The sequence below is a fragment of the Simochromis diagramma genome, unplaced genomic scaffold (genome assembly GCF_900408965.1).
Source record: "Simochromis diagramma unplaced genomic scaffold, fSimDia1.1 OVJJ01000483.1, whole genome shotgun sequence".
NCBI classification, from domain to species: Eukaryota; Metazoa; Chordata; class Actinopteri; order Cichliformes; family Cichlidae; genus Simochromis; species Simochromis diagramma.
In genome coordinates this window covers 2,346,492-2,373,580 of record NW_024386835.1, presented here as the reverse complement: position 1 = coordinate 2,373,580, position 27,089 = coordinate 2,346,492, and the positions used below count along the sequence as shown (strand labels likewise).

Here is a 27,089-nt window from a genome sequence, read left to right as displayed (position 1 = left end):
CTTAAATACACCTTATTAATTGAGTAAATCCAACTAAAATGGAATAAGTTGTTATGAACAATTAAAGATGTTACAGTAACATACAAAATTGAGTAAATACAATTGAAAATGTAAGTTAAAACAACAGTAACCAAAAGTTCAAACTACATAAAATATTAATTAGGAAATGCTGAAATGCTTGGCACATTTAACCTACACCATTACAATTATTTGTTTTTAAATAATGGTTCAATTTACTTAATATTTTTAAGTTAACTTAAGCAAAAACGTTAATTACAATTAAGTGTTTATTTTATACATACATACATACATACGAAAAAAGAACCACGTCAGTTCAACATTGTTCACAATGATTTATTTTAAACAGCTTTTTTGTGAATCACACATTTAGCAAATTCCTTCTCTGAACACAGTGAGCTGAAATCTGTTCTACATTCAGTGGATAAAACTTGGATAAAATTTCAGTCACAACAGCCTCATATAATAAAATTGCATCCAAATTGGCATGCTTGATAAAACTCTGTAAAACTGGCATATTGATGCTAACAACAAGAAAAATGTACCTGCCATACAAAGAATAAAAGTGGCTCAAGTGAACGCAGTGCTTTACCTTTTCAGAAAAGGTCAAATGACAAAAATAAAATTAAGATCCCAAAAAAATATAAATCCTGAAAAAACAAAACAAAACAAAAAAAAAAAAACACATTTGCACTGTGACATAGTTTTTGAACATCTTTTTTTGATTCCAAAAAATTGGGAAGATTATAACTAAAGAGTGACCAAAAAACATCCATAATTTATATAAAAAGGTTTCAAAAAGGATTGCGCAAAAAAAAACAACAAAAAAAAACAAAAAAAAAAAAACATACAGAAGATACTCTCCCATTTACACCTTAATGTGAATCTGGAAAGTTAATACAAAAACACAGTTTATGGTACAAACATTATTTATGAACAGGAATGTCAACACAATGTAATGCCGCAACTGAACCTTTTGATGAGCATTACATGTCACTTAACAAGTCTAACACTTTAAGCACAGCCCTGTGAAATTATGTCTACAATGAACAGAGGTCATTTTTCAGTCTTTGAACCTTGACAGAAAGGTTTCCTGGATCCAGCTCCATGAACACTTTTTGAAATGCTTCAAATGTGCATTTGAAATTCTTGGGGTATTTCAGATCCAGAGCATAGCACAGTCCCAAAAGATAGCAACAGGCTTTGCTCAGATTCCCAAGTTTGCCCAGAACAGTAACGCCTTCAATAACAATACCCACATCAGTAGGTTCGCCTGACCTGTCTTGATTCTGCAGCAGGTAAATCTTCATCACCTCCTCAGCCACAGCCTCTTCAACAAAGACAGCATCAGCACAGTCCTTTAAAAAGAGAAACAACTGTTTTAAGCTCACATATTTCCAAACATTGAAACAAAAAGTTTCATTTGTATGACATCACCGGTACTCATAATATGTGGACACTGTGCTCCAAAATCTTTGAGCAAATGCTATTCTTTTGTATGCTTTGAAGTGTTTTTTTTTTCTTCTTTAGAACAGTATCTTAAAACTTTTCTATGATCTCACAAGCTAAAATAAACTACTAATATTCCTAAAACAGATTTATTGCACCAACCTCAAAGGTTTTGATTAAGGCACTTGGATCCTCTCCCAGATGGTCAATGAGACATCTGATGATGACTTCTCGTTTTTTCTCGATGGAATTTCCACTCTGTAAAACAGGAAGTCTCAACTGAGGCAAAATTTGCACATTTAAAACATGACTTACCATTTCTAGCTTAAACATAACTATTTTTTTTTCTGTTGTTGACCTGTTTTCACACCCACCATCAAGGTAAGAACACCTGTGGAGCTAAAATATTGAACAGAAACCTAAGAAAAGCCGTTTTTAGTGGAAGGGCCTCTTCAATGCTGTGTTGGAACGTTTTTGTGGTTAGAAAATGCAATCTTTCTTACCTGAAGCAGAAGGTTTAACTGTGCCCTGTGGCGTTGTCCAGCAGAACCTTTCTTGGCTTGAAACAAGGACAGGAGTTTGGATGAATACAAGTCCAACGATGACATGAACTTTGGTTCAAGGTTCAGGGTCGTGATCCTATGAAACTCTGCACTGACCTGGATGGGAGAGGACAAAAAACCAAGGACAAAAAATCTGAAGGCCAAAATTCTGATTCAATCAAAAAAAAAAAAAAAAAATCTTTAAGTGGAACTACCATTTTTTGCAACCTGGACCTTATTTTCTAACATGCAAAAGATTAATTTACTCATCCAGACATAAATCCATATAAGTGGAGTTGTTTCTGTCTCTTATATCTTGAAGCAAAGGGACCATCAGGACTAAGGGCTGCACATAAAGGACTACAGTGACATATTTTTTCAGCCAATTCACTGACAAAAGACTGATCAATATTACAGTTATTCTTAATAAGAATATCACTTATTGACTTTGGAATATACTGAAGTGATAATGTGCAGATATAACTGAGCTGTTCCACCAAGTCATCCACACATTTACCAGAAACATTATAGATGCTTTCCAGTTTTAACAAGAGCACACCAATATTTTTCAAAATTTCATTTGTTGTTTCCCTTTCACAACCAAGTTCAATGGTGACATCCAAGTCCTCGTGATCTTCTAATTCCAGTGCTGGTAAGAAGATTTCATTAGATGTACTGACAGTTTGCTTTGAAATCAAGTTAGTTTTAAAGTGCTTCCATGAACAAAATCTGTGCTTTTGACTTCTGTGAGTCGCATAAGTCCCACAAATGTTTGTCTTAAACTCACAACCATCAAAAACACACTCTATGGTTTCATGGCTTTTCAAATGGGAATTTATATGTTGAAAATAGTCTTTTGTGTTTGGGTAAAAAGAGTCACAGATTTTACATCTAATAGTTGGAAGGACCTCACACTCTTCCGTTTCATGCGAACTGTGAGACCTAGACAAGTGTGAGCGTAAGGCACCCCATGTCTTAAAAGAGCAAGGACAATTCAAATGAAGACAGGGTATGGAATAGCCATGACCAAATGTACCATGTTTCACTCGATAATGTTTGAGTAGTGACACTTTTGATGACTCCTCATGTTTGCAGAGTTTACACTGCCATCTCATCACCTGTGACCTAAAAAAATTGTGAGAAAATATGTCTCACAGTATGAAGATGACAGAATGGTGTATAACCATATTTACACAGTTTTTGTATGACTAACTGATTGAATAACCAATACTCACTACCAATTCAGGTGGAGGATACAACTTACAAATAAGTCAACATGGAACAAAGTACAATACTTAACCACATTGAAATAATCTGAATCACATCACCACGCTGTATAAATAAAAAGATAGTATGGTGACACTAGTTGACAGACCATGAACTCATCAATATATTTACCGAACTGAAAAATTCTCAAAATTTAGATTTGGCATTTGTATGACTAAAATAACCCACCACAAAACCAGTATAAATATTTAGGTGGTATCACCATCCACTACTCAGCTTGTATAAAACAATATCATATCATTCCAAAATTTAACACATCAAGTCCTCTGAGTAAAATTACCTGCTTTACTTTGTAGTTGATGCAGATTTTTTTCTCCTGGTGGTGAAGATGGTGCTGAAAAAATACAAATCAAAACTTTATCATTACAAAACATGTCAATGAGTAATCTGCCATAACATCAATCTCTTATAAGAAATTTTAGCTTGGATTGAAATAAACATTTATTTATGTTAATTGGGAGTAACTATACTGGAAATGATGGTACTTTTGGCTTGACCCAAAGGACCAAAGCTTTTTTTTTTCATTATTTTCTGGGATCTGAAAGGAAGTAGGGCCCCGAGTCTAAATTTACTTAAGGCCCCATAGTACTTTGGACCGGCCCTGGATGAGGTAATCTGCTGACCCGGGCGGTCCTCTCAGCGTTCTCTCAAAAACTGGCCCTGTTCGGGACAAAGCTGAAAGCAGCGTCTTATATGCTCTGAAAGACCCCACATAGAACAAGAAAGCTAAGCAGCATGGTTGCTGCTATGAACTGTTCCGCGGGCAGGTCTTCTTAGTTACCAAAGCCATTGATGACGTCTGTTCATCTCCTCCTGAACAACCTGACGGAGTGAGTCAGGCCGCGTGACTACCGCAGCTCCCGCACCCGACTCAACAGGGCCATTTTCTAGAAATGTCTGAGCACACCTGCTTTCACGTGGTTCCTAAAATGCCCCCGATTAAACGGTCAGGTCGCTGGTACCGGGACATTCCGGTCAAATTACCCGGAACGCAGATAGCGACTCGGAACGTAAAAGGATAAAAGGGCGCGGTTTCCCGTCGCCTTGACTGGAAGACTGGTTGAAAACTTAAATTAACGTGCACAAACACGCTGCGAAAAGTGAGCCACCATGACAAACGCTTTCTTCAGAACATGTTATAAAAGAACGGTGTGGATAAAGACAGCTAATGTAAGAATTGGTCACTTACCTGAAAACGTTACCAAGTCTGCAGTGGATGTGTGTCTGTCTCGTTCAACGTGCAGAAAATCTCCCATGAGGCCATGCTCCTCGCGCGCGGTACATGCCAAAGGTCATTAGTCTTACTCAAAGTTTTAAGTTAGTATTGGGGGACAAAATTATATTGATTTTGAACCATTAATAATTAAAGTTAAAGACAATGATAAGTATGAATACCAGTGTCTCAGTTATTTTGAGTACTTTCTATGAGATATATTGAGTAGATTTAAATAATGCACCCTGTGTTTCAAATACAGAATTTTTTCTTTTAAATAAACTTGAACAAAAGAGCTCAGTTCAACTCAAAAACTGGTGTTGGAAATTTAAGCATTCTTTTCAGTATTTTCAACTCAAGATAACACTTTTGTGATTTTCAAAGATTTAATCAAGGTCATCTAACTTAGAATTATAATGATATTTACTAAGCCCCTGAATAATTTTTTAGGGTGTAGCTACCAAAGTGTAGAAGTCCTGTACAAGTCCTCTTGTATCCATCCCCAATATTTGAATCCATAACATTCTCCATATATTGTCACTTCTGGCTCTAAGATAAAATTCCAAAAAACAATATGGATGCAATATGGATGCAGTCCTTGTTGAGGCTTCAAAAACTGTTGTCAACAAAGAATTGAGTGATGTCACAGACCTGCATCATATTTACTGTATACTCTTTGGGGTAAGCTTTAAGCAGATTGCGCAGACACCCCACAGGAGACACTTTGTACTCTGATACACAGTTAAACTGACTTCTACCAAAAGCAAGTCATGGCATGTAGCTGACCCACTAGAAGAGACATAGCACGAAATTGCTCATCCATGTATGCTTTGCATGTGACTTGCAGAGGTTAACCCTTTGCAACAGCTGTAGCCTACTTGACTCGACTCCTTTCAGTATCTTTAAAGCAATGTTTTTAACCAGCATGTTCCACGCTGTGGTTCAGCTGCATGGAGTACGACTGCTTCCTTTAGGTAGCAGATGGCCTTTGTTCTGTACATTAACCTGCAGGTCGACATGGCTCTTTACCTCCTCTGGTCACCTTGGACTCACCTCAAAACATGCGGCTCTTTCCCCCCACAACCCCCACCCCCCTCCTCTGATGCCTTCCTTTCGCCTCCTTGTCCAGACCTCCTTTTCTCGCTCACTCGACTTGAACCACTCAGTTCAGGCCATTAGTTCTCAGCTTATCATCTCCAGTTCCTTGATAGTCACTTTTTTTCTTAACCTCTTCATGGGGAAAGACTGTGAAAAGACTTGAGAAATTATTTACAGGAAAATATCCAGACAAAGCAATGTCCTGCATCATTACATAATAATTTTTAATTTTAATGAGAGCAGTGAAAAATCTGCAGAGGAAGAAAAAAAAAGTCTTCGGTAATTACAAACACTGCATCAAATCAGAGACTGGAGCTGCAGAAGGACTAAGGAATCTCAAGAGCACTGCATAACAGGCACACACACACACACACACACACGTTTCCACTGAAAGAGGACTTCAGAGAGTTCTCTAGGAGGCGGCATTTAAGCTTGGCCACTGGGGCGCAAAGCATCTATCATTAAAACAAAGTGCAGAGTGAAATCAAATGTGTTCTCCTTCTCAACCACTTGACTCTCCTCTTCGCTGTGTCCTTTCCAGATCTCACACAGACCAACACAAGATTAATCAGAACCCAGCCCATAAATTACCCTTTTTTTTAGAGCATCATCTATTCAGACTACAAAGGTTTGTGTGCGAATGCGAATGTGTGCACCGTCGTCTGTCCCCCCGCTTAGGTTGAAATAGCTGCCTTTGACTTGAGGGTAAGCTGAGCCGCAGTAAATTGGATTTCATGCTCAGTCCTTCACAGCAGCAGTATGCGACACTAAGACAGACCCATCTTCCCTCTGCATTCATGACAAAGTTAGCACTGTGGTTCTTTAAAGGTTGGAGCTTTAAACACAGTTGCATGACTTTCTTTTTTTTTCTAGGATTGGTTTTAATGTCAGCTCTGCCAAAGTGTGGCAATTACCAACTCAGCATTTCAGCTACAAAACTGAAAATGTTAGTCGTGAATCACAGACACACCAATGGTGTCATCTGCGACCAAATGTTGGATCAGCTCTGTCTCGCATTCCTTTGTACTTCAACCTGAGGGTGAAAGCCAAACCCAAATGCAGTGAGCCCAGTGGTTTTCTGGTTATTAGACACCCTTCCACCACACGGTTGCCTCTGTCTCTGCTGCAGTGACAGCAAGAGGGTTTTTGTCAGGAGGCAGGCTGGTTAATCCACCACAGACGCTCATTTCAGAATTATCTGTGCACAGCAGGCCATTTAGATGCAGATGTGACACGGCTGGCATCGTGTGCCGGTCCTCTTGAGCGTGGAGCTAACGGGCCTGGATAAAGGTTTCTTTCTTTGGTGGGAGCCTGCAGTGTCTTTGCCTCTCATCAGACTTCATTCTGGCAGACAGCATGTCACACAATCTCCCGTCCCCTTCCCTCCCGGTCCCATCATGGAGCGCGAAGATGGAAGCAAGCAGGGAATACAGAGAGACTCCTGCGACGCCACTGACATTGACATTACCTCTATGATCATTAAACCTAAATTGGCTAAATGAATTGCCAATTTGAGAAGCCTTAGTCACAGCATACTGGTGTGTGCACCGCACGCCTGTGTGTGCACCTAACGGGGGAGATAAGATTCCATCTCTGGTTGTCTGTTTTCCTTTTTCTTTTCTTTTTTGTCCCTCCTCTGCTTCTCTTCATTTCTGTCCAACTACCTCTCTCGCACAATCTACACAAAAATTCAATAAGCTATTACACAGACATTGATCTCTTTCTCACACAAACATTTGCATGGGGGTGGGGGGGGGGAGTAAAGCAGTGAGATGACGGTGCTGTCTGTTCATTTCAGTGGAGAAAAGGAGCTGTAGATGGTGAGAACTGGATTTATGGAGTTTGGCAGCATCTTAACACTTTAATGCTCCTCAGAATGTGTCCAATCAATGCTCTCTCTCCCTGCGTGGTCGTGGCATTCTCTTATCTGATGTCACTGTATATCACTCAGGAGCTGGGTAGGTCAGGGGACGATGCTGCTACGCTCACGCCGAATTGGTTGGTGCAGAACGTGGCACTAAAAGCAATGAGCAGCATTGTTTTAATGTATCACTCTACTGTGTCTGCACTGTAAATACAGATTTACTATAGAAGACGTTCTTTGACCTTTAAATTGTAATATAGCGTAAAATGAGCTGTGGATTTACCAGAAACGTGTCGGGAATACATTTCACCAGCCCAAGAGGAAACACAGTGATGATGTCTCTCCATCGCTCCACTCAGCTGAGATACTATTGTCCTATTATTTGCTTGGCAGGGAATTAAACTGTGCTTAATTGCATTCAATTTAGTTTCTACTTTTTTTTAATTTACCCTTTTGATCAAATAAAGAACAAACAGAATTTTAAGTGTAATAGGCAGAAGGAGAGTGGTGAACTGATGCTTGAAATAAGTATTATTTACAGTATGCTGCATGTAACCCTAACCCTAGCACCCGCCCACTAAAATAGCTTGGTGGTATGTTCATGAACATTTTTCTCATTTACACAAACGCAGTCCTGTGGCTGTGAATACATCCTGCTGCCTCGTGTTAATCCATGTCTGAAAATAGTTCTCAAAAAGCTACTAATGCTACTGCTTCGGGTGCAGCCGCTTGGACACCTCCCACTGGTTTATGAGCTCTTGCTTCAACTCGATGATTTTTTTGTTCATCATTTTGTTTTTTTTCTCTTTTTATTAAACCAGATACTACAAGTGGAAGGGGATTCTCACTGAGAAACCAAAGACACCACATGGTCATACAGCAGCAGCTGGTCAATCACCAAGTAGACTTGGCTCAAGGCATTCCCTGATTAATTTTCCATGTGACTAATAAATTGGACCATATTTCACAAACGGAAAATCATGCTGTAAACTAGTGAATGAGAACCGAGAGAACTCATGGCCACAGACAGTCTCTTTACTGTGCAGCCACACAACCAGTAATGACCTCGTAATGCAGTGACAGGTCTGTCCCATCTACACTCACCAGCCACTTCATTAGGTACACGTAACCTTCATGAAAGCATATCTAATCAGCTATTCGCATGGTCGAGACATGGTCAAGATGACCTGCTGAAGTGTGAATCGAATGACAATGTGGAAGGTGATATAAGTAATTCTAAACATGGCATGGTTGTTGGTGTCAGATCCAGTGAGCAGCCTAGGAAGGAAACAGTAACTGATATAACCGCTCTTTGCACATATGCTATGCAGAAGAGCACCACATGTTAAATCTTGAAGAAGATGGGATATAGCAGCAGAAGACCACACCGAGTCCTGCTTCCTGTCACCTAAGAACAGGAAACTGAGGCTCACCAAAATTGTAAAATTGAAGACTGGAAAATCATTGTCTGGTCTGATGAGTCTAAAGCTCTGCTGCAATATTCAAATGGCAGCGTCACAATTTAACATAATCGGCTTCAAACCATGGATCCATCGCTGCCCTGGTTAACGTCTAATTGTGCAACTTTTTGCATATTTGGGCCTCACAATACCAGTTGAGCATCATTTAAACAGCCTACTGAGAATTGTTGCTAAGAAAGAAGGAGGAAAGGAAGGAAGATAGCTAGCAAGCTAGATATATAGAGAGATAGATGTTTATATTCCTTCTCTCAGTATCTGTTGTTGGGCAGTCACTCATGCCTACCTGATGGTATGTCGTCTGAAATGAGATGTGTCACTCCAGTTTTTTTTTTATCCTTCACAAATCTTGCTGCGTTTGTTTTAAAGAGGTGATAATGGCCACCATTTGAACTGTGGGCTTTATGTCTGAAGGACATTTAAACTGCAACCTGTAGCCTTACACCTATTTTTTTCCCAGTAATATCAAACACTCTCCTTCTCATGCAGAACATGTAAAAGTATTCACACATGATTAACAACAGCTACAGCTCAGCTTTACCTGTCACAGCCTCCCAAGGACGCTGAAACACCCTGAAGAGGAATGCCAAAAGGAAAGACTTTCCCCTCCATCTATTTCTGATCCTGACAGTAAATTATTTATGTCTCCCCTGTTGTCAGAGACGGGAGCCTCCTCTGGTACCAAAATAGTCTTTTCTTCCCCTCGTTTTGACAAGTGACCAATTTTCTTTTCAAAACTAACAAAACTGTTAAGGAGCCTAGTCATCACAAAGAGGCAGCAATAAAGGGAGATGACTGCATATAATCCCAAGAGAAAAGATTATACAAATTCTCTCTGGGTAGCTAGATTGGGCCTGAAGTGTCCTGCTGGTTTTACACTGGAGAAGAATAAGTAGTGGAAGCATAAGTGGAAAACAGAAAGAGGATGATGATGAGAAGGAGGAATGGAAGAACTGGTGCTGGAGTGAGAAGAAGTACAGATGAGGGATAGAGAGCCAGGCAAACAGAATAAGAGACCATGAAATAAGGATAGAAAACTGTGCTCGGTGCGAGAGACAGAGAGACACTGGGAGAAATGGAGAAAAGACAGATATTTGCAGCACCCGAGCTGCGAGGCTTAAGGAGCTTAGTTCTCCTGCCCATCACAGAAAAGTCTTCAAGTGCAGGCATTCAGTGCTGCTGAGCTACTACTGAGAGAAAAGTGAGCAGCAAAAGCAAAGAGAGGAGAGGTTTGGGTGATGAGTGGGGTTCAAATGTGAAAAAAGGCACAGAGGATGAGGGAAGCACCGGATTTTGTTTTGATACAGTGAAAGAAAAGATGTGTTAGAACTTGTTGTAAGATTGTTGGATATGTTTTGACACTTCTGGAAAAAAACAGCTCAGAGTTCAGAGTTATATACAGAGTTCATTCCCTGCTTTGATTTTAATGGCAGCACCCGTCCAACATGATATCAATTCAAAAACTCATTAATGAAGTGTCATAATATTAATTCTTGGCCCAGATCTGGTATTGATGATGAAGTCAGACCACTGAAGAGTCCCTGTTTTTTTTTTTTTCCTGCCTTGACGTTTGAGCAAGCATCAAGAAATTTTAAAGAGCTTTTTCTGTGAATTAACAAAAAACTTTCTTTTATAATAAAAGGACAGTGTGGGCAATGAGCTGCACATTTATTTCTTACACTTTAAGAGTACTACTTACAGTTTTATATTATACAAGAGCATTTATTAAAAAATGAGACATACTATTGAGACTTTACTTCTTTTTCTTATCTTAAGACATTACAGGGATTAACTGTGTAGTTAAACTTCCTTACAGTGACAGAAAGGGGGGATTTCACAAGTCCAGCCCACTTAGGATCAAAGTGGGCTGTATGTGGCCAAACCATGTGAAATTAGTTTGACATCCCTGGTGTAAGCTCGTTTTCCAAAAGGTCAAACTGCTCCTTTAAGAAGAACGCTTTATGGTTGCCGTCTTTTACTAGAATATGTAATTATTTATAGGTTTTTTTAATATGATTGTTTGCATATCTACCGCAGGAGGTGTAAACCGCCCAGGGCCTGTCCCTGCCTTCCTCAGGAGCCCACCTGTCATCCCACCTCCACTGGATATGAAGCCGTTCCTCCAGTTCCCCCTGGAATCGCCTCACCCAGCCAGCATCGGCCTCTTCCACAACTTTAACACAGTGAGTGCTCACAGACATTCCTGCGCATATGCACACAGATGGTGCCTGGGATTTGTTATCAGTTTGTTTCACTTAACAGGAGACAGAGTTGGTATTCAGTTGTGGCTCCGGAGCCTCGCGAGTGAAGACAAGTGATAAACTGATAAGGGATTTATGGTGTCTAATACGAAATAATAAGGTGACAGCTGTTTGCTTTTTATTCAGCACAGTGAGTTTCAGTATAATTGAGAAAATGCCCAAGCGAGTGGTTTACAGCAATAAAATGAGTTACAGCTAATCAATCGTATAAGAGGCACGGGCTGTTCTCCACAGTCAGCATTTTCTCCACCTCCCTCACATTTCTAGATTGGGTTTCATGTGAAGGTCATTGTGGTGACAAAAGGGGACGGGCGAGCACCACCCACAGACACACACACATACACAATCAGTCAACTTGGGCAGAATGACCCTTGTGCAGGTTTATGATTCATCCTTTATCATCAAGGGCATTGAGTGTGGCCACTAATTCCACAGCACTTTCATGCAAATCATTCTCTGTCTGCACAGTAAAAATTTATACAAGTCCACAATACTAAAACACTCTGTGTGAGTCACTTCAACATCTACTGTCATCATATAAGATAAGAGGCTGCAGGAGCTTAAAGGACACAGTGAAAGGCAAACTGACAAAAACAGTTGATTACAGTGATTATTGCTTCAAACTGAGTTATGGTCCTGTTTGGAGTCAGGTCAACCTCACCAGGTTTACAGGCAATTTCCAAATACTTAACATTCTGCAGAGCCTACAGTAGATCCAGCCTTCTTGCACTGAGACTGCACAGTACTGCGCTGTGTGGTAAGAGCTCTTTAAACTGCTCTTTAGAGCCACGCAGTCCTAGGTCATTAGTCCAAAACAATTCAGGCTGTTTTACAAAAATGAAGACTGCCTGATTTTACACACTTCAGCGGGGAAAAAATACACATTTCCATGGTAACAATCTGCCGTTCCCATTCAATTCACATAATTATGGTAATAATAGGGTCCAAACAATGACAAAAAAAGAGTTAATTTAGGCATAAAAATGCTACTGTTCATCTGGGTGCCTGCCTTTGAATTTCTCAAACTAGCTGCTGGGACATTTTCAAAAGGAGTGAATAGAGCAGAGTTGCTGAGGCTCTGAAGAGGTGGCACAGCTGGCATTTTTTAGTTTTTTTGGGGAAAATGAATTCTCAGTAAATTTGTACTACAGTACATAAGAGAGTAAAGAGCTACACTGCTCTGCACAAGAAATAAAAACAGATGCTGACATACACTAACTATCAAGCTGTTTTTACACATGCGCTGCACCCTCACACTTCTCTAGACATTAGCCTGCACAGGTGCATGTGAGAACACAAATGTCTAACAGAGTCTTTGTAATGTTCACGTGTGAAAGTGGCTTTAGTTAGATCCAACTCCTTAGTCCTCCTGTTGTTATAGGAGGAAGAGTGCTGCATTCAGAAACATTTTATAACTTGTTAACAGCAAAGCCAGTTTTGTGTTATGCAACATAGAGGACAAGAGCCACATCCAGGCAATGTATTTATATTTTATAAAAGCTTGTTTAATACTGTAGAAAACAACCTTCAGCCAGGAGTTCAGTATTCCCATGTCAGACAGCCTTGTTGACTGCCGTGAGCTCGATAATTAGACTTCAAGTGCAAATTTGGTTTCACTTCATAATTCAGTCTGACATCGTGTTCTTGTTTAACTGCGTTCGGTTTGGAAAGGGACGTTCGTTTACACTAAGAAGTCAACAGCAGGTGACATATCTGTTCCTCAATTTCCATCAACATTAAGCTGTGGCAGCTGATGATTTCGGTGTTATCTTCTCTCAATGATGACTTGCAAAAGCCCCTGTAGCAGAAATTACATTTTTTGCTGCACTGATGAGCAAAGCAGAAATGCAGGACACAATCTGGAGGACAAGAATGTACCTAGCTGTCTTCTTTAGTTTTCTTGATTAAAGCAACAAAACACCAGGGATCCACAGACAAAATCTAAAAACCTTTGCACGGCTACTTAACCAGTTTTGGTGAAGTTGCTTCCTAAAGTGTTTTTGATGCTCCCATTAGATACTGAAGATATATTTTTGAATAGAACTCTGTGTCCTATAATGTAAAACATCACCTCTTTCAACAAAGATGCTTTGCAATCCTATCATGAAACGCTTCCAGCCTTTTATTATGAAATATTATCTAAATCAACTTTAATGGGCATGCTTCTACCAATCGATTTGCTGTTGATTGCAATTAAAGATTCTTTAAGCTCTCTGTCAGCTAAGCTATATGGTTATGTGGTGCATCCAAAGAAAAGGTTTATATGCAGCCAGGTATGTGGGAAGCATCTATAAAGTGTGAATTACTGGTGCAGAAAAAGCTCAACTACACGAGGAGAGTTAGAGTGAAAGAGAAGATGAAAAGTGGAGTAATAGGTTAATGAGGTCATAAGAGTTGGGACAGAGAAAGAGATCCTGATGAGAACAGGTGGTCAAAGAAAGGCAGCGAATGACACGCAGTGATGGGAGACTACAGAGAAAGACACAACACACACGCACACATTAAAAGGCCCCAGATACATACCCATATGCACAACAGACAGGTTGAGCGCTGAGCTCACCCAGACGCAGCGCTGGCACACGGACAACTGAGCAGATGAAAACAAAACAAATTTGGAGGTGCTGCAGGTCTCCACATGAAAAGCACAGAACAGTCGAAAGATAAACCGAAGAGCTGATGTCGCAGGCAAGAGGGGGAAAGACGTTTAAGTCTGTAAATATTTCTAACAATAGATTTACACCCAGTTTAAGTCCTCAGACCAATTACACCATTTCCCCTGGTGCCTGCAGCTTCACAGTGTAAACAGTCTCTCATTTGGCAGCATGCATCCAGTCTGAGAAGGAGATGAGAGGTGGAGTAAAACCACAGTGGAGTTTTGGCTGCTTAATGAGGGCAACACCCAGCACTGCGGTTTCCAAACCCTGCCAAAGGGTCAGAGAGCTCACACGAGTCCAATGCAGTTGTCTAAAAATGAGGCAGTAAAGAGTATGACATGGCATATTTTTCCTTGATCTGGAAATGACAAATATGGGTATTATATATATATATATGCATGTCTTGATGCATGCTCAATCATCCAGGTAAGTAAATCTCCAAAAGTTGGAGAAATAGTCGAAAGATAGAGACTGAAGAAGTCACTTGGATGAGTAACAAAACGTTTCTCCCACTGAAAACGCTACGTCCAGATGAACAGAATAAACTTTTGGGTATATATATTCATATTTTTTTTTAAGTTAAGAGTCATATTTTTATTATTTTGGAACTCATCACATGTCTGCCTGTAGCTATGATATTAATGTCTCATCTTGTGGTAACCCCTTAACCCTTTTACTCTGCTGTTATTTGCTTAAAAAACAATTATATCTAAAATGCAGCAAAATCCAAAGAAAAGTTTCTATCTTTTCAGAGTACTGCATGGAGAAATTACTGCTTCTTGTAATACACTGGTATGTAGGTTTAAAAAAAGGAGCTTTTTTTCTGCACACATAGCAGTGTAAAATTCTTGGAGATTGCGAGTCTGTAATTAGGCCCCTCTAACCCTAACATGAATTAAAGCGTTTGAACGGCACCCAAGAACTCAGGCACAGACAGCAGCACCAGCTGCTGCAGAGAAAACACACACCTTCCTGTCCACATCAATCACTGCTCCCTCTTCACTTCCCTCTTCCCCAACTCTATTTTATCTCCCAGCCTTTCTTCCCCTTCAGAGGCTGTCATTCACCTGCACTTTTTCTTCAGCGCCTCTCTCTCTCTCTCTCATCCACATTCACTTGGCTGAACCTTTGAGTGCACTGCAGTTAGGAGAAGCACTGGCCTCTGAATTTCTCCTGTGGTGCTGAATTTTTGATGTGACCTCTGGGCTGTCTCTCCTCAGATGGACCCTGTCCAAAAGGCTGTGATGACGCACACCTTTGGGCCACCTATGATGAAGACAAAGCGGCCAATCATCTCCTGCAACGTCTGTCAAATACGCTTCAACTCAGAGGTATGGCAGCTTAAGCAGTTCCAGAACAGGGTTTGCTTTCATGGCCATAAAAATCCTACTAACTGACCACTTGCAAAATTCACAACACAAACAGCAGCTTTTTTTTTTTTTTTTCCTAATAGCTTAGCTTAGGTGAGTAGGATGCTGGGGAAAAAGTGACACTCAAACGCAAAAGCATCCTAGTTTTACCTGGATTATTAATCAAGTTCCTCAACCTGCTACATCAGCACCTGTGTGTCCTTTTGTGCAGAGACCTTTAGATTAAATAGCTAAAAGCTTAAGTCTGCGGTGGCACATCCACTGTAGAGTGCTTTACCACACTGTGGAAACCAGTGCTGAATGCTTCTATAATAAAATTTAGTCTTATGTTAACACCTCTGCTTCTAGTTTTTATTGGATTTGGGAAAGTTTTGAGTGCCAGGCTTGTTAGCCCATTATTTCAGAAGGTTTGCTTCAAGAATTTTGAGTAGTGTTGCTGCAGGATTTTAAAGTTCGACGGGTGTAGCAGTTAATAAAAGGATGGGGTTAATAGAAACTTAGTTGGTTAAAGACATCATGTTAAAATAATGAATATCGGAATTACTTCAATCCAGAATTGAACTTGTACTCACTGCACATGACCTAAAAAGTCTGCAGTCTGGACTTGAAGTTGGTTGGTGATTGACTGCACAGCTGGAGAAGGTGAAAACTTAGTTCACACTTTAGCAGCTCCATTTTTAGCTTGTCCACCAAAAAGTGTGGGGGGAGGAAGGGAGAGATATACCTGCTTGCTTCACTTCTGCTGGAATTCTCACACACATGGTAGTATTAAGGTTTCAAAGGAATGTTGTCTCAGATAAGTTCCCGATTATCCAAAAACTTGTCTTTTTAACTTGTGCAAACAGAAGTCTGAAAAACATTTCTTAGCTGTTGACAGCAAGCTTGTGACTATAACTGTTCTTTATCCCACTCTGACGAGGCTGTAACTGACATTTGTACGACGTGTTTGCTGGTTACAGTAAAGCAGGAGGATGGAGTCCTAGAAGTTTCTGTATTGCTGATGGGGCACATTTGTGGCACGTTATGACTAACAGTCGGCGCCTATGCCAACGCAAGGAAAGGGGGGCTGAAATAAAAGAGGCCTGAAGTGATGAAACTTTAGAGGAAATATTGGAGTGTCCCCCATTAAGGAGGCAGTAGTGTTAACTGAAGTTGAAAAGCAAATCATTCATAATGTGGGCAGCTACTGGATGACATGACCGACGAGTCTGCGCCTGTCTACTGCTGGGTCTGTTACAGTGAGTGAGCACAGGGAATACATTTTAATGATATAGGACTTTCTTTGCATGAAAAAATATGTATTTGGACAGACCATTTCTTGGTGAGCACACTTCTTCTCAAGCTGTATCTCTACATTTTTGTATTTATTTAACACCTATATATGTGCAAAAAGTGATATAATCCCAGAAATAAAAAACACGTCAGTTGAAGACGCAAATATCTTGTCTTGTCAACAAAACGCTGGGGCTGCATTTGAATGATCGATGCATTCGACACTGACAGAGCTTTCAAGGATGGAAAAATCCTGGTGTTTATGACTTGCCGCTGTAACCTCTAACCTAAAACATGAGCAGAAATCAAACAAAAGCCTGATATACAAGCCTGGCTAAAAATATGATTGGATTGCAGGGACCAAGTGCTAAATACTTTCACTCTAAATGCAGTGGTGTGTAAAGGACACAGGCAGGGAGGGAGTCATGTGAAACTTGTGTAACACTGCCCCGTTCTCTCTGCGAGGGGCCGCTTAATTATATCTCCCCTGCTCAAACCTTGCGTGTTCTCACATGGTCGACATTATCATTATTATTATGGGGGTGGGGTACGTGTAATAGGGAAGTGTTTTGATTCTCTTCACCATGTTCTCATTTGCATACCTGTGTGTTCACTGAAATGTGCATGTATGAAAATGCTCGTGCAGGTGTGTGTGCGTGGCTTATTGTGTGCCCAGGACTTCCAATTCTGAGCCACCTGTTTGTCCAGCCTGCTGCTTTACTCATGAGCTGGCAGCGTGCATCTGCTCTGCTGCAGCTCTACAACACTTTCCAGAGTAACCTGAGAGTCTGGGAGCTTAAAGCATAGTGGACATTCTTTAATAATGAAGGAATACTCTACTTACAGTGCCGTACTTGGCTTACTCATGCTGTCTAGTCTGTGCCATGGCTCTTAAGGGAATACGAAGCGAAAGCAAATTGTTGATGGTGGTCACTGGGAGTCAGGTGCCTATCACTGCTGCTCCACTGTAGTCCCACATGCTGTAATTATAACGCCGCAATTCATTTAAGGCCACAGAGGACAAATTAGCCTGCCAGTGTGTTCAGCTCTGCTCTGCTGCAAGGTTGACGTCACACCATGCTGCATTAACCATCGTCACCACTGCTGTAACATGCTGGACACCTCTCTCCCTTTCCCCATCTCTCCTTGTCCTCCTCGGGCAAATACAAAATCATGTTTCATTACCGTCCCCCATCCGTCTGGCAACTTTTGTCTTTTCTTTTTCCTCATCGGTTTTCATGTTTCCACTTCTCCCTCTGTGGGGGTATACTCTATACCGTGTCTTTCTCTTCACCTCTCAAGCCTCTTTCCACCCCCTCTTCCTGTCACTGCTGTCTGTCCTCAGTAGATTTGGCTGCTAGACCAGCTCTATCTGCTTTCAGTGCCTTTTGTCGGTTTATAGATAAAACATCAAAGCACATCCTGCTTAGAGAGAAAAAGGATTTTAGGGACATTCACTTGCTCTCATTTTCTCCTTAAATCCCATTCCCACTTCTTCATTCATCTAAATTCTCCTTTCCGTTGGCTCTCACTCAGCTTCTCTCCATCCATTTCACCTGCTAAAACATAGTTTCTGTTTTATCATATGCTGTATTATTTACCTTTCTTCTTACATATATAACCCCTCATTGACATCAATTGCTTTGGATCCTGTAATGTACTGTGCCCCCACTTCTGATGCTGTCAGGATTTTTTCATGCATGAATGGATGGCAGCCCTTCATTGATTTCTTGAAATTGAAGGTCATTAGGACAGTGAAAGTATCCAAGCACAAGCAGCAAGAAAACTGTTGGGTTGCATAAAAAGATAAAAAAACAAAACAAAACAAAACATGAAGGCCGGCAGCACAGAGCCTGGGTTACAACAAGAGAGGCCACTGGCTATTTCAGCTCTCTACTGTCCTTTGTTTGTCGAGTTGTAGGCCCCTCATCTCCTGCCTAATTGCAGGGAAGCACCAGCTGGGGGAGTAGAGTTACACAAGCAGAGCTATATCTGCCTTTCTGTCATCACCAATCAGGATGAGGGCTATATGGGTAACTATCATTGGCAGTTAATACCACAGGCTTACAGAGGCATGCTGGACACGTCCCAGTCGACCCTTTGCCTCAGAGCCCCAACATGTACCTGGCACACGCCTCATGTGGGTTTCTCAGCCTTTCTATTGACATAATGAAACAGATCTAATTCCAGGACGTGTTTGCATGAGCATACACATGCACATAGAGTCACACACACAGTGTCATATTACTGTATTAATAAGGAGCTTACAGGAACTATATTTGTACCCTAACACCTCACCCTTTCCTTTGATTTCACTTGATGGTGACATGGACAGTAATATCTGAACTTGGAGACTTACACGGATGTAAATCATGCGCCACATGATTTACATCAAATGCCAAAGTTAAATACCAGCACAGCAAACCTTTTGTGTAATGAGGCAGAAAGTAAGGGCATTGAGGTTAGTGCCCAGCGGACATATTTGTAATAATTGTAACCGCAAACCTTAACCTCTACCACAAAAAAAAGATAGTGTTTATGAATATGCAGAATCTGTAGAGAGGTTTCTAGTACAGGAACTTGTACAGTTGGAAGACAGAACAGGAAGCTATGGTCTGAATAGCTGCCGGTTACACTGAAAGCTCAAAAGAATAAGCTGTGACTTCAATGCTCTAAAAAATAAACAATTACAACTAAAATAAGTACGGCTAATGTAGAAAGTGGAAAGCTCATGAAATATTGTCTTTTCTGGGACCTTTTAGCAATAAAAGCCTCAGTGATGAAGCCATATAACTGACATATAAAATGTCTGCAAAAGGAACCTTAATGCAGCTCTGATATGGCTGTGAAAGTGCACACATTACACGTTAAATCCGTGTGTTTTCCAGGGAATCCTTCACTTCGTAGGTGGGAGGAAGTGAGGAAATGGCAGACTTATAATAGATAACTTGTTTCCTGTTGCATCCTGAAAACTGAAATGTAAAATCCGACATCCCCACAGTAGATCTTTAAATGGCTCCCTTGGAGGATCAGCTTGGAACTGATCCTCTTAAGTGCACACTCGTGGATGCAAACTTTTCGCCCAGCAACTGACTGTCAACTGTCACACCTCACCCACACCCCCCCAGCCCATTTCAGATTATCCCACCGCTCAATAATCATCATCAGCTCAGCAGGCCAGTGCTGTGATTACAGCAGTGCTGAAGGAAGACAAGAATATTCTGGAGACTAATCTTTGCTGACTGCCTCATCAGTGGTGCACCATCACCCGTCACAAAAAACAGCTCAACAGACGCTGCATTACTCCTTCAGCCTCAAACTATGCATGTTTCTGCACTTATACAGAAACTTGAAAGAAGATTGAGATATTTCTAGTCTCCATACCAAAGATTTAAATTGGGTACAGGATTGCAAGATGGTAAATAACATTTAATAAGCCTATATGAAGATGTTAAATGCATGTAACATGTTCTTTTTTTGTTTGATTAGGGTTTATTATGTGTGTGTTACTATTTGTAGACACCTCACTTGATGATCTATTAGAGTCTGCTTGGTTCAATATGGAGAAAAGACAACCAAGGTGGTGGGCATTTGGAAATAAGGACATGAACATGCCATGTTAAAGTGCCACGTGCTTTACTCTTGTTTTTCAGAGCCAGGCAGAAGCCCACTATAAAGGGAACCGTCATGCTCGAAGGGTGAAGGGTATCGAGACTTCCAAAACAACCCGTCTCCAAGATGGTGACAAGCAACACCATCCCCCTCCTGCTTCACCCTCCCCTCCAGGCCCTTTACCATCCAGCCCTGAGCCTGATCCTAACAACAATAAACAGGGTGAGCATCGCCTCTCAAATACAGGAACCTGTCATGAAATGTAAAGTGAAAGTATTGGCAAACTGGTTTATCTAAAATAATATATTTTCATATCAGGAGAGTCAGAAGGTTCATTTTATTGCTGATTTTGTTTTTTCCTAAATTATTCACTAACAAGAGATCTTTGTGCTGTTTTCAGATGACAATCAGTCCTGTCCCAACTCTAAAGAGTCACCGTCAACCCCCAGCTGCCTTCCTACTTCCACACCAAGCTCAGCAGATACAGAGTGCCCCCTCTTGCCTTCTGTCAACACGCCTTTGCCACTGTCTCCTTCCCCTTCTGCAGCCCTCAGTACACCCTCTGCGGATTCAGCAGCACCAGCAGCAGCTGGTCTTCTTGACACCCCGTCCCCAGCACCCAGCCCATCTTCAGGAGAGTCGGAGGAAGAGAAAGCCAAAAAGCTTCTCTACTGCTCCCTTTGCAAAGTGGCTGTTAATTCCCTCTCACAACTGGAGGCACACAACAAAGGTTAGTCCCAGGGGAAGTGGACAAATTGTGCAGCTTTCAAAACATCTTCAGAAACACTGAAGCATGCCTCTTTAGAAGTTATTCTTCACTTGTTCTGAGTGTCATGTTTGAAGACGTGAAGCAGCTGCGTTACTGCCACTTAGTGGTGAGAATGTCATATTAAAACATGTTAATGGCAATTGATAAAAACCTTAACACACAGCACCTACACTTAATATTTTCTCACTCAATTCTCCATCATAAAGTCCATTTACTGGCTGTTCTGGAGCTTTTAGTCTTGTTACATAATCCTCTGGAAGTTTAAAAAGCTTATTATTTATTTCAACCACTTGAACAACTTCTTATCCATATGGGAGACTCTTGCTCGTGGAAACATCAGACAAACAACAACAACAAAGAGGCAGCAGAGAAAAACATTGAAGGGGAAAAAATCCTGGAAGATGCTCACTCTAGTATTCTTTTTGTTGTTCCCAGGTACCAAACACAAAACTATTCTGGAGGCTCGAAGTGGACTGGGACCGATTAAAGCTTACCCACGCTTGGGTCCTAAACCCAGCCCTGAGCAGGGAGGGGAGCTCTCCTCAGACCCTAACACTCAGGAACGCACCTTCCACTGTGAGATCTGCAACGTCAGAGTCAACTCTGAGCTGCAGCTTAAACAGGTGAGGAAGAAAACCTCAAAATAGATCCTGAGTGGATTATATGACGAGAAATCCCATATCTGATTTTTTTATTTTTTTTTAATGTTCCAGCATATATCTAGCCGGAGGCACCGCGATGGAGTCGCAGGGAAACCTAATCCTCTTCTCAGTCGGCACAAGAAGCGCACAGACTTTATGGTACGTGCTCATTTTTATTTACATGCAGCACTTCTCCCTCATAAATTCATCCTCATTTAGGTTTAATCTTAAAAGGATCAACAAGTCGTTTCTCTATTTGCTTGTTTTTTAAAGGAACTTCCAAAAACCCTAGGGGCTGGACTTTTACCAAATCCTCTGGCTGTTGCTGCAGCAATGGCAGCAGCAGCGTCCTCAAATCAGCTGGCACTACGTCCTCCCGGCCCAGCCTCCCATCCTCACCCTCATCACCACCTCCTACAGGGAACACCCCTCAGCCTGCTGAGGCCAGCCCCAGGACCCATCCGCACCACACACGGGCCAATCCTCTTCACTCCTTATTAATGCTGAAAGAGCGAGGACAAATCAGGAAGAAGCACACTGTGAATCGGAGGCCGGCAACCGCGTGCCATCAAGAGCCAAACCAGCTGGTGTTTCTCCAGCTGGTTTTTCAGGATGATAAAAACATGAACATGGCTCTTAATGGCGCATCGTGTAGCAAAATATATGTTTCCATCCTCTCCACACAGCAAAATCTCCAGTGTTAAATTAACACTGGAGAGTGTCTATATGGGTCCACACCTCTGAGTGTTAAATACAACACTGTTGAGTGTTAAATTAACACTTTTTACAGTGTTATATGTTTAAAAGTAACCTAGTCAGTTTTGAAGATTAACAAAGGCTAACACTGAGCAGTGCTGATTTTATAACACTGGAAAATAACTCAAAATGTCAGAAATATTCCAGTGTTATAAAATCAGCACTGCTCAGTGTTAGTCTTTGTTAATCTTCAAAACTGACTAGGTTACTTTTAAACATATAACACTGTAAAAAGTGTTAATTTAACACTCAGCAGTGTTGTATTTAACACTCAGAGGTGTGGACCCATATAGACACTCTCCAGTGTTAATTTAACACTGGAGATTTTGCTGTTTCCATCAAGCATGGACTTCTTTCAGCATCCTCCAGTCTGTAGCTGACTAAATACCTGCATCTGTCATAAAATCCACTACATTGGACTGAAAACCCTACCTCTCTTAAGTTTATGGTTCATCTGCAAGGATTCATTACATATCCAAACGTTAACAAACATGCCTGCTGCAGTTAGGTGTAGTAGTTGCCTCTGATGTTAGCTGGTATCCATACTGTAGCTGTAAAGGTATAGTGGATTGTACCACTGTAATTTTTTCTATTTTTATTTTTTGCTTTTGTAGCCTATGAAAAGAAAAAGGTGCCCACAGTGTTGATACAATGTCTGCAGTTTCTGGCAAACATTTTCACAGCTGGCTTTTGTCTGTATTGTGTCAGGTTTACAGAAATAAGGAGTGATAAGAAGAACAGGAAATACATAGTTCTTACAGGAAGTCTTAAAGCAGAGGTGATTATGAAGTAATGGTAATCATAGATCATTGGCTACAGATGCACTATGCAGCTCTTGGTGTTTATTCTTAGCGTTTTAAGAGGAAACACAAGCTTAGACTTTATAAGAAACAGAGAACAAGAGGAAATACCCGTGCTAAGTCTCTTAAATCCCCTAAACTGTTTTTCTGATGATCCTCTGATTATCCCCAAGTCATCACAGATCGTGTATATAAAAGTCTCACAAAGCACATAAGCGGTGAGAAATATAAGTGAAAATGTCTTCATTATTTTATCATCTACACAACACTGTGCAAAACAAACTTTTCAGTGTCTTAATGGACTGACTTTCACATGCCGAGCACAGCAGGACAGTCGTTGACTCATGGCTTCTATTGCAGTTTGTGCACATTAAAAAGACTGCATTTCACCACTATCTGAATGAAGTGGAAACAGTGTGATGAAAGACACCAGCATTGAAGCAAAAAGGACCACATGCACAGATGAGAAGTTGTATGCAAAAAAACTTTTTTGACAGTGTTGCAGGTTTGTGTTGGGATAAAAATGTTTTGTTTGTCTGCTCTGCCTCGTGTGCTCCAATCTGCATCACCCAAAGTATCCCAGTGAAAACTGTTGGCTTGCGAAACTTTAGAGGGAAGCTTTAGGAAATGGAAACTGTAGCAATACTTTAAGCACTCCTGCTAACTTTTCTTGTCAACTGCAATAAAAAATGTCTTCAAATGTGATAAATGTTATTTAGGATTAGGATACTGAAACGTTGCTGTAAACGTAGATTAATAAAAAATAAAAATAATAATAATAAATGGTTCAAGTCTGGGATTCCTAAATGTTGAGTCTAAGTAAAATTATATATATTAAAAAAAAAATCATTAAACTGAATTCATGGTTGTAACGAGTGGTGACTGGTGTTTTGTTTTCCAGTTATTTTAAGTGTGCTGCAGCACATAAACAGGAAATCTCACTATGAGAAGGCAAGAAAACTAAAGAGAATAACCCCCCCCCAATCATCATATGAAAAGAAAGGTGGAAGTCATCAACTTTACGGTGAGAAAATAACTGCTCTTCATTAGAAATGTTTGAAAGTCTGAATTTTGAAAATATCACCTAGGTTAGAGTTCTTATGAAACTAAACCTTAATTAGTTTATCAACTTTCTGTTAAGTTAAAATAAAAGTAAACGCTGATTGTTGGTTTTGTCTATTTTGTTACCGCATTTTGTTGAGGGAGATATTCCTTTAATAGCCTATTATTAATAATAATTAATAAATAAAGTATTATTACAATATTTAACCATCTGTTCCTGAATAAGCTGGTAACTAGTCATTTCCTCTGGCAAAAACAGAAGTTTTGTTTTAGTTGAGAACTTTGTTTGAAAGCCAGAACAGTTTCACTGCAGATAGTTGAACTGTTTTGTTTACAATTGTTCATAATTATTTTTCTTTACTAACCATCAAAAACCAAATGATTACATTTGTTCACTTCACTGCACTGCCTGAAACCTCGAGGATTAGCTGACATTGAAAATCTTTGAGGTGAGGGCAGGCAACAGGATTTTGTTTACTTATATTCTGATTCCTATCTTCTGTTTATATTAGTTGACAGAATGCTGATGAATCAAACAAACCACACCGAGGACTTTCTCTCCTGCTACAGTCCTTCTGTTGAAATCTACCGGTACTTCGCTGTGCTGTGGGGATGTGCTGTAACCATCACGGGTACGGTCGGGAACCTGATGACCGTTATGGCTTTCGCTTTAGACCCACGTCTGAGGACTCGCTTCAATGTGCTCATTGTCAACCTGGCTGTCGCTGATCTCTTGTACTGCACCATCCTGCAGCCCATCTCCGTCGACTCCTATCTACACCTCAGGTGGCGCAGTGGTCATCTGTGGTGCAGAATCTTCGGCCTGCTCCTCTTCCTCTCCAACTCTGTCTCCATCATTACCCTCTGCCTGGTAGCAGTGGGCAGATATCTCCTGGTTGCAAAGAGAGCTGTGTTTGACCATGTTTTTTCTAACCACGGTCTTACTTTACCCATCATCTTTGCGTGGGCGCTCGGCCTGGTCAGCTTTGGTCCACTCTGGTCTGTCTATGTGTTTGTGCCACAGGTGTGCACATGCAGCTTCCATCGTACCGAGGGTCGTCCTTACACCACCATCCTGCTAGTTTTCAGCTTTCTTGTTGGCCTGAGCTGTGTTGGTGCATTCTACCTGCTCATTTACAAACATGTCCTGGTTGCATCACAAGCGCTGCTCCGTTACAGGTTCAGCCAACAGTCATCCAGGAGGAAACCAACACCAGCTCAAGAGACTGACGATAGTAGTGTAAATTCTGTCATAACAAACACGTGCGGCCAGGCAGAACTTGTTCAGGGTATAGAGGCAGCTGGTGAAAAGTCCTGCCAGTCTGCTCAAAGTTCACTTAAGACCTTAAAAACTGAGCCCCCATCTGAAGCTGACCTTGCACCACCTACTCCCACAAATGCAATGCTGGCATCACACTCGACAGTTGCAGTGGATGAAAAGGAAATTAAGCACATAACACGGATGTGCTTAACTGTTTTTCTGTGCTTTGTGTTCTGCTATGTCCCCTTTGTGCTGCTGAACACAGCCGACAAACAGAACCACGCCCCTCAGGTACTATACATGTTCTTTTCCAACCTCACCTGGCTCAACAGCTGCATCAACCCCGTGCTCTATGCTGTCATGAATCGCAGGTTTCGACAGGCCTATCACATGCTGCTCACCAAGGCTGCTGAACCTTTCACCCACCTGTGTATCCGTCACACAGATCAGCGTTGATAAAACTTAAAGCAGACATTATAAGATGGGAGACGTGCTAATAATGTTGAGCTGAAATCAATGGAAGAATTTCAAAACAGCAAAAATATCAACATCAATATCTCTTCAGGGTGGGAAAAACTTTTTAAAACTTTATTTTAGGGAGGTGACAGCATTTTTTTGAAATCTTGTTTCTATTCTGGACATAAGGTTTTTGACAGGGCATTTTCACTGTCTTGCAGGACAAAAATATGTGTAGTTCAAATTTTCCTCATTTTAAATGCCATAAAATGTTGAAAAATTTAAATGAACAATTTGCTCTAAATGGACTTGACTTCATTTTGAATTGTTAAAATTTAGGCGTCATTTAATAAGTAAAAGTTTATTTGTTGCGATCAGTACATTTGATTGATGTATTGTTGATGCAAAGAATGACTTTCTCTATCAACGTTTAAATAAATACGTCACATATTTGGGCCATCAGCACCATTTCTGTCCCTTAGTGTGACATAATGTCCTGTGGTGTGACTTTCATAAAATTACCCCCCCCCCAAAAAAATGCTCTTTTTTTTTCTATCATTATCTCACCTGTTAAGGAGAAGCTACATACATACTTATACATTATAGATGTACATACATACGCTCCATCAATGCCTGGAGTTAAATCTGAAATATTGGTTTTTAGCTGTAAAGTTTCCTCACTTTGATGGCAAGCTTTATAAAGCACATATATCAGTATTTTTTAATTTTTTTAATGTGTTTTATTGGCACAAAAGGAAGGCATATGTGAAATGGAAACTGGTATTAGATTTTCAGTGCTACAGGCCAAATCTGCTCTTCGGCATGACGTGGTGGTTCACGTCCAACAGGGCAGAGGAGGATTTGGTCTTGGAGCAGTAACACCTCGGTGGCAACAGGCATCTGTAACTGAACGTCAAAAAGTGGTAGTGGAGAAGGTGTGACAACAGGAGGAAACAGCCAGACATGCTAGAGCCCCTCCATCCCAGACCTGGGCACGCTGGATCAGAGGCTAATTTTCCCACAGAGATCGTAACAACTACTGTGCGACCAGACCTCGTCCTTTGGTCTAACTCCCCAAAACTTGCGTACGTCATTGAACTGATGGTGCCATGGGGAAGGGGGGGGGGGGGGGGGGGGGGTATGCCAACTTGGCAGCTGAGGCAGAGGGCAGAGGACAGAGGCTGGAAGATCAAGGTGCGGAAAGTGGGGTGCAGGGGCTTTGTTGC

At 40.9% G+C, this 27,089-nt stretch overlaps 2 protein-coding genes across 3 annotated transcripts in view; both read left to right on the top strand.

Moving 5' to 3' along the window:
• LOC120731676 (zinc finger protein 385A-like) overlaps positions 1-22,291 on the top strand; it is a 35,152-nt gene extending 12,861 nt beyond the window's left edge. For both annotated transcript variants that reach the window (XM_040028795.1, XM_040028796.1), the window contains exons 2-8: positions 10,987-11,132; positions 15,085-15,195; positions 20,160-20,340; positions 20,519-20,848; positions 21,323-21,510; positions 21,601-21,687; positions 21,802-22,291. In XM_040028795.1, coding sequence (XP_039884729.1) covers positions 10,987-11,132; positions 15,085-15,195; positions 20,160-20,340; positions 20,519-20,848; positions 21,323-21,510; positions 21,601-21,687; positions 21,802-22,029 — 1,271 coding nt within the window. In that variant the 3' untranslated portion in view covers positions 22,030-22,291. The remainder of the gene's footprint in view (positions 1-10,986; positions 11,133-15,084; positions 15,196-20,159; positions 20,341-20,518; positions 20,849-21,322; positions 21,511-21,600; positions 21,688-21,801) is intronic.
• Positions 22,292-24,420: 2,129 nt separating this feature from the next.
• LOC120731959 (G-protein coupled receptor 84-like) lies at positions 24,421-26,397 on the top strand. The gene has a single exon (XM_040029377.1). It carries the CDS (start codon positions 24,667-24,669, stop codon positions 25,861-25,863), a length of 1,197 nt encoding a protein of 398 aa, XP_039885311.1. The 5' UTR covers positions 24,421-24,666; the 3' UTR covers positions 25,864-26,397.
• Positions 26,398-27,089: the final 692 nt, after the last annotated feature.